Source organism: Triticum urartu, chromosome 5 (assembly GCF_003073215.2).
Source record: "Triticum urartu cultivar G1812 chromosome 5, Tu2.1, whole genome shotgun sequence".
Lineage (NCBI taxonomy): Eukaryota > Viridiplantae > Streptophyta > Magnoliopsida > Poales > Poaceae > Triticum > Triticum urartu.
The window spans coordinates 474,168,332-474,175,565 of NC_053026.1; the positions used below are offsets into that span (position 1 = coordinate 474,168,332).

Genomic DNA, 7,234 nt, shown 5'->3' on the forward strand with positions numbered 1-7,234 from the left:
AGGAAAACCACAAGACTATGTTCCTATGAAATCCCTACTCCTACTTTGTTCCAAAGAGAGCTTTACATTGAGCAAAACCACAATCTAGCTTGACCATGAGGCGCTAACCATAGCTCATTAGCAGTGACTAACACACACACACACACACCTTTGTTGAGGCGCCAAGAAAGGGAAAGCGAAGCCCCCAAACCCCAACCAAACCCAGCCCGCCCCCAATAATTGCAGCACAAGGCTTCCATGCTGGCGTTAAAGGGTGAACATGGCGCTGACAGGCATGGGGCCGACCCATTCGTTGCTCCTCCTCCTCCTTTGGAATCCCTGTCAGGGGATCGATCAAGACCAACAATAAACTGTTAATCAAAAATATTGCCACTCCCGCTTATATGCACCCCCCACCCCCCTCCTCCCCTACTAATAGAAGTAGAAGAGACTAGTCTCCACCACCCCACCACCACTCGCTAGCAGGAGTGGCAGCTCTCCCGTCCATGGCTGTCCCTGCTCCATCCCACACACCTGCTGCACTTGCCTCTGCGAGCATGTACTGACTGCCTCCCGTCCACTCCCTTGGCGCCATCTCTCTTGTCTCGCTGCTCGCTGGCTCGTCTGTGCGCGTGTGCGCTCTGCTCTGCTCTGCTGCCTCCACTCCCCCCATCCCTGTCGGGATAGGCCGCGGCTGCATGCCCCGCTGCACGTTCGCGCTTCCGTTTGTTCGCCTCCGGTGCGATGGTGGTCGCCGCGCAATGATTCTTGCTTGGTCGCTAGCTTCCCTCGTCGCGGAGTGAGGTGACGGGGCCGGCCGGAGGGAGCGGACAAACCGGCGAGCAGTTGCCTGGCCCTGGGATAGGGAGAGAGAAAGGTCTGTGGTGGCCAAGAAGCGTCAGGGGAAGCGGTGGGGCTGCCTGCTTGCTTGGGCTGCGCTGGTGGTGACTGAGCGGGCGAGAGAGCGTGCGGCATGGATTGGGATCTCAAGATGCCGGGCTCTTGGGACCTGGCCGAGCTGGAGCACGACGGGGTGCCGGCCATGGCCGCCCCCGCCGCGGCGGGCATCGCCGCCGCGGCCGCGCGCGGGCCGCCGGGCCGCCCCGAGTGCTCCGTCGACCTCAAGCTGGGCGGGCTGGGGGAGTTCGGCCCCGCGGCGGACGGCGCGATGAAGCAGCAGCAGCCGCCCGTGGCGACGGCCGCGGCGAACGGCCCGGCGGCGTCCTTGTCGGCGTCGGCGTCGAACGCCGCGGCGGTGGTGCCGTCGGCGAGCCCGCTGAAGCGGCCGCGCCCGGGGGCCGGCGGCGGCGGCGGCGCGGGGGCGGGGCACTGCCCGTCGTGCGCCGTGGACGGCTGCAAGGCCGACCTGAGCAAGTGCCGCGACTACCACCGGCGGCACAAGGTGTGCGAGGCGCACTCCAAGACCCCCCTCGTCGTCGTCGCCGGCCGCGAGATGCGCTTCTGCCAGCAGTGCAGCAGGTAACCAACCATCCAACCCGCCAAAATCGCGAAAATTCCCGCGATTGTGATGTTGCAGAAAGACCATTGCTTGAATTTTCGCAATGGTAAAATTGACTGACTGCACACCAATTTCCCCTCCTTTTTTTACTGCTGCTGATCATCATTCCCGTCCCTTTGTTCAAAGTGAAAAGGCCAATCCAACTATCCAAGCCAGTTCTTTCTCAGGAACTGGCTTTGCCTTTCTCTTTGGCTCAAATTAACCACCAGTTGCTCCCATTCCAAGCAAGGAGCACTGCTGGTAGAATCAGTAGGGGGCGGTGAGAGTGAGCTGAGCATATCTCACTGTTCGGTCTCAAGGATGCACCAGTAACTTTTCCTTTATCCGGCACTAACTTTTCAGCCTTTTCATATAGACAAGTACCCCCAAGTTTTTTTTTACTTTGGGCAACCAGTAGTATACCTGAATCATAGCCCTCCCATTTTCCTACTTTTGCACTGGTAACTTTCTAGCCCACGGGCGTGAATTATTACCAGTGAAAAGTGGCTGATGCACTCCATGTGCCAAAGATCAGATGGAGCAGTCCTTTTTATTATTTGCTAGCTGCCACATTTTCAAACCTGCCATTGGATTCCCCCCTTTTTTTGAAAATAATTATTGTTCTGGTTTGAAGTCTAAGAGTGGAGTATAATTTGTGACATCGACAAATATATTAGTACTTCTTTTATTTTGGAGTTTAATATTGGAGTATAATTTGTGACATCGACAAATATATTAGTACTCCCTCCGTCCCGAATTACTTGTCGCACAAATGGATGTATCTACACGTATTTTCAGTTCTAGATACATCCTTTTCTATCCATTTCTTCGACAAGTAACAAGTAATTTGGGACGGAGGGAGTACTAGTTTTACTATGACAAAAAAATCAGCACAGATTTTAAACCAACTACTCCCTCCGTTCTGAATTATTTGTCTTAAATTTGTGTAGATACGGATGTAGCATCTACACAAATTTAAGACAAATAATTTGGGACGGAGGTAACAGGTGGTAAGAAGTGAATCTGTGTAAACCATAGTTTTTTTGTGTGTGTAAACCACGGTTAACCATAGGTACTTGAGGATCAACCCATTTTGCCTTTGAGGTGGTTTATTGACTGAACAGTAGGGCCCATCTCTGACATGATTGCCTCCCCTTGCTGAATTAGTAACCACCAGATCCATTGCTTCCCCATCTTCTTTTCCATTGTTCTTGTGTGAAGTTGAAGAGTGGAATGTAATTTGTGCAGCCATTTCCCATGACATTGACAAAAGATATTACTCCCTACGATCCAAAATAAGTGTTGCAGTTTTGAACTCGGGTTGGTTTAAGACTACGACACTTATTATGGATCGGAGGTACCACTACTTTTATTCTGGCTAAATAAAAGTGGTGCGATGCTCTACTGTAGTGTCCCCAGTAACTATCACATATTTTGCACCAACTGGGGAGTCAAGAATTGTTTTTTTTTGCGGGGTGGGGAGTCAAGAAGTTAATCTGGGTAACCCGGTAGGTACTTCAGGATCAACCCATTTTGCCCTTGAGGTGGTTTATGGACTGAGCGGTGGGCCCCATGTCTGACATGATTGCCCCTCATTGCTGAATGAGTAGTAACCACCAGATCCATGCGAATTCTTCGGGTTTACTCGTGGGTTATTGTGTGCAGCAGTATATGTTGTGTGTGGGCTGTTCACCCTTTAAAGATGTTGCTGAACACATGACCTGTTTTATTGAATTCTTGCCAGAAACTGGCCTACCTCATCTGCCATGACCGCTTCTTGTTATTAGCCTTGTTTTTTCCACGTGAGATGCCGGGGCCGCTAGAGCCAATTGTTGAAACAGCGTTGCAAAATAGGTTCTACATTTTGCATTTTGGTGGAGCCGGTTGTCTTTGAATGCCTTGGATGTTCTAGTACTATTCATCGGTTAGCTGAATTATTGGAGTAGCTTTGCGCTTAAGGTTAGTAGCCAACAAAAGCTACACTCTTTCAAAATCTAACCTGTGGCCTTTTCCAAATACTCCAGTAAGAACCTTGTTCTTCCATTATTGAACAGATAGAATTATTGGAGTAACTTGCACTTAATGTTCTTGCTATGCGCATTCCTTTCTAGCTGAACTGTTCATGTATTTGAAACATTTTCATTTTATTTTTTCTAGACTTGGCATAAAAACTGAGGTATGTCTGTCAGATATGGTATGTACAAAAACAGGTGAAAATGGGGGGAAAATGCCTCCAGTTTCACATGTTTTTGTACTGTACATCTTTCGAGGTTCATTGCACACTAGTACTGATCTGAAACCCTTTTAGGTTCAATGCTATTTCATTCGAGTTTGCCTTTTACTACTCCCTCCATCCCATAATGTAAGATGGTTTTTTACACAACACTAGAGTCAAAAAACGTCTTACATTATGGGACAGAGGGAGTACATTTTAGAGCCGTGGTGAGCAACTAACTCTGCATCATGTGCCTTCAAAGTTCAAGGAATACAAAAGAATTACCCATCAATCATTTGGTCGTCTTCCCCTAAAATTGTTTATATCTCAGTGGGGGCGCGTTTCCAATGATTGAGTGCCTATCAGACACACAATCGGGCAATAGTGCGCCCAGTGGAGCAAAAATTTGGATCACCATACTGTACTCCTTCAGTGTTCCTACAGGCTGGCGCCACACTGCCATACACCTGTTGGAACCTATACCGTGGTCCAAATGTCCAACAGGAGTTGCACTAACTTGCTGCGCTTTGCAGGCCCAGTAGAAAGCTTTCGTAAAGCCAAGCCCCCCATGCACTGAAATTTGTTAACTGACGCATTGAAATCTGAGTGGTCCAGCTGCGTCGTGTGCGTACTCTTTTCTTCATGGAATCTGTGTGCTGTTTTAATGTCGAGCAAATAAATATTCAGACCACTCTGTTTGGTCCTTGTAGCCTTTGATTTTCCACGTGCCTTATTGCATCAGAGCATGTTGTTTGTTCAGAATCAGAACAGTGATGGTGTCAAGTAGACAACTGAAGTTGTTTTCTGCTGGAATTTTTTGCATACTTTTAAGTTTTAAGCATAATGGTTGTGCGAATCCTCTCTGATCATGAATGCCATGCTTAGGTCTTGTCTTATAGTGCTTGTTTGTCCACCATGGCCGGATATCATGTGTCCTTGTAGCACTTGCCTGTATTATGGGAGTGGTAAGACATTTTGGAGTTACTTTTATTTTCTTATATCGAGGTTATGCGAGGTTCTATACCCAAGGGCCTTTGAATGTGTTCTGATTTTCTCTCTTCTACAACAATCGTACTCTGATTTTTACAACTAAATGGATCAATATGTTATTAAGGATGGTGCTGATTTACACTGGTAACTTGTTTAGGGTGTCATTAACAGGGTCAGTATGCCATTAAGGACGATGCTGATATACAACTAAATGGGTCAATATGTTAGTATCATGGCTCCTGTTTGCTTAAATGTTTGTGTTTCTTACCATTAATCTTTGTTTCGCTAGATTCCACTTGCTCGCCGAGTTTGACGAGGCTAAGCGTAGCTGTAGAAAGCGCCTTGATGGGCACAACAGGCGCCGCAGGAAGCCACAGGTTGATAGCATGACTTCTGGGAGCTTTATGACAACACAACAAGGTATTTTTCTTATTTATAACCGCTTCTTTTTGTCAGCCTGTCGATTGCTACATTGACATAGCTGAAATGAACAAATTATATAGCAACCTCCCTCAGATTCAGATATTTCTGTTATGAAGTTATTCACATGCAAACACTCGGTGAAATGTTCGTGCTTACATCGGACATATTTTCTCCTGTTGAATTGATAATAAGCTTAACTTGCATATTTTGCATGGATCTATGACTGTTCTCGCATCATAAGAATGGAAGTTGGCATAAAGTATATATACTGCTCTGTATCTAACTCGGTGTGTCCACCACCCCACACATCCTGCAACCCACACAGCGAACATCGGATGGCTTTATATACCTTTTTCTTGCCCTCTATAGCATCAAATTCATTTGACATGGATGATGTTGAGTAACATGGTGAGTATAATATACAGTAGATCAAGGGTATACAAGAGCACATTGTAAACTGAATATTCGAATTAGCAGGGTAATTGCACAATGCTGCATTTTCAGTTTTTTTTACATTTCTGCTACATTTGAATACTACAGAGTCTGATGCTCGTTTCATGATGACCGTTCAGGTTTGTATTCAAATGCAGGGACAAGGTTCGCGTCCTTCTCCGCTCCAAGGCCGGAGTCAAGCTGGTCCGGGATCATCAAATCCGAGGACAGCAATCCATACTACACCACCACTCACCAGATCAATTTCGCCGGCTCTTCGTCGTCCTACTCCAAGGAAGGCCGGCGCTTCCCCTTCCTCCACGAAGGAGACCAGATGAGCTTCAGCACGGGCGCGGCGGCCCTCGAGATCCCCCCCGTGTGCCAGCCTCTCCTCAAGGCCGTCGCGCCGCCGCCGCCGCCGCCCGAGAGCAGCAGCAGCAACAAGATGTTCTCCGATGGACAGTTGACGCACGTGCTCGACTCCGACTGTGCTCTCTCTCTTCTGTCATCCCCGGCCAACTCCTCCAGCGTCGACGTCAGCCGGATGGTCCGTCCAAGCGAGCACATCCCCTCCGTCCCCAACCTGCAGCAGTTCAGCAGCTCCTCCTGGTTCGCCTGCTCCCAGGCCTCCAGCGCCGCCACCGGCTTCGCCGCCTTCGCCGGCGGCATGGACGGCGAGCAGCAGCTCAACGCCGGTGGCGCGCTGGTCCCGAGCTCCAACGACAACGAGATGAACTGCCACGGGATCTTCCACGTCGGCGCCGACGGCTCCTCGGAGGGCACGTCGCCGTCCCTCCCGTTCTCGTGGCAGTAGAAGTCTTGAGTGAGCGTCAGAGGCTGTTCTTGGGTTCTTTTGGTGATCATCAGTAGCTAGCCGTGCCCGTTTTAGTGATCAGGCCTACGTCCCGTTCTTTCTGTGTTTATTCTCTCTCTTTTTCATGTTTCTATGTCTTGGACTTGATCTCTCGCCATCAGAATGAATAACTTTGCATGATTCAGAAGAAAATCATATACTTATGGATTTCACTGATGCATTGGAGACTAGATTTAGACAACTTTTGGTTTTTGACAACTATCTCCTCATTTATTCATTCATCAAAATAGTGGCATCGCTTACAACAAAGGGAATAACCGCACTAGGGGCAGTATCTATTCAACAACTAGGGGCAGAAAACTTAGCTAACCTATCCAATTCGTGAGCTACTTGATTGTTTTCTCTATGACAATGCTCATAAATGCTATGATTGAAATCTAATGACATGACATTACAATCATCGAATATAGCACTAGCAACTGAAGAAGAGTTGCCCTCCTTTAGAGCTTCAACCACCTCTACACTGTCGGAGTTGATTTCAATCTTGTTACATCTAGCAGTACGGACTAGATGCATTTCAAATTTTACCGGAACAAACTTTGCCGTCAATGAATCTAAGCATATGTCTATTTTTTTCGTTTGCAGCAGCAATGAACTGTAAATGAATCAAACCATACGTCTATATTTATTCGTTTGTAGCAACAATGCACGTGCCGTTGTGATCATGAAGGACCCCTCCCATCGATCCTTCAAGTGTGTATCCATATCAAATCCAGCATCTGTTGGGAAACGTTGCATGGAAAATAAAAATAATTACGCACACGCAAGATCTAACCATGGAGATGCATAGCAACGAGAGGGAGAGTGTGTCTACGTACCCTCG

General features: G+C 47.9%; 1 protein-coding gene across 2 annotated transcripts; it reads left to right on the forward strand.

Annotated features, from left to right (window-relative positions):
* Positions 1 to 736: 736 nt before the first annotated feature.
* LOC125509936 (squamosa promoter-binding-like protein 18) lies at positions 737 to 6,565 on the forward strand. Of its 2 annotated transcripts, XM_048675004.1 has the most exons (4): positions 862 to 878; positions 952 to 1,458; positions 4,972 to 5,102; positions 5,678 to 6,565. In XM_048675004.1, exons 2-4 carry the CDS (start codon positions 953 to 955, stop codon positions 6,349 to 6,351), a joined length of 1,311 nt encoding a protein of 436 aa, XP_048530961.1. In that variant the 5' UTR covers positions 862 to 878; position 952; the 3' UTR covers positions 6,352 to 6,565. The 2 variants fall into 2 exon arrangements, with proteins under 2 accessions (XP_048530960.1, XP_048530961.1); XM_048675003.1 differs by having other exon boundaries at positions 737 to 1,458.
* The last annotated feature ends 669 nt before the right edge of the window (positions 6,566 to 7,234 follow it).

Coding starts and splice junctions, on each gene's coding strand:
- LOC125509936 (XM_048675003.1), top strand. CDS start 953: ATGGATTGGGATCTCAAGATGCCGGGCTCTTGGGACCTGGCCGAGCTG. Junction 1,459..4,971: donor TTCTGCCAGCAGTGCAGCAG/GTAACCAACCAT, acceptor TTGTTTCGCTAG/ATTCCACTTGCTCGCCGAGT. Junction 5,103..5,677: donor CTTTATGACAACACAACAAG/GTATTTTTCTTA, acceptor ATGACCGTTCAG/GTTTGTATTCAAATGCAGGG.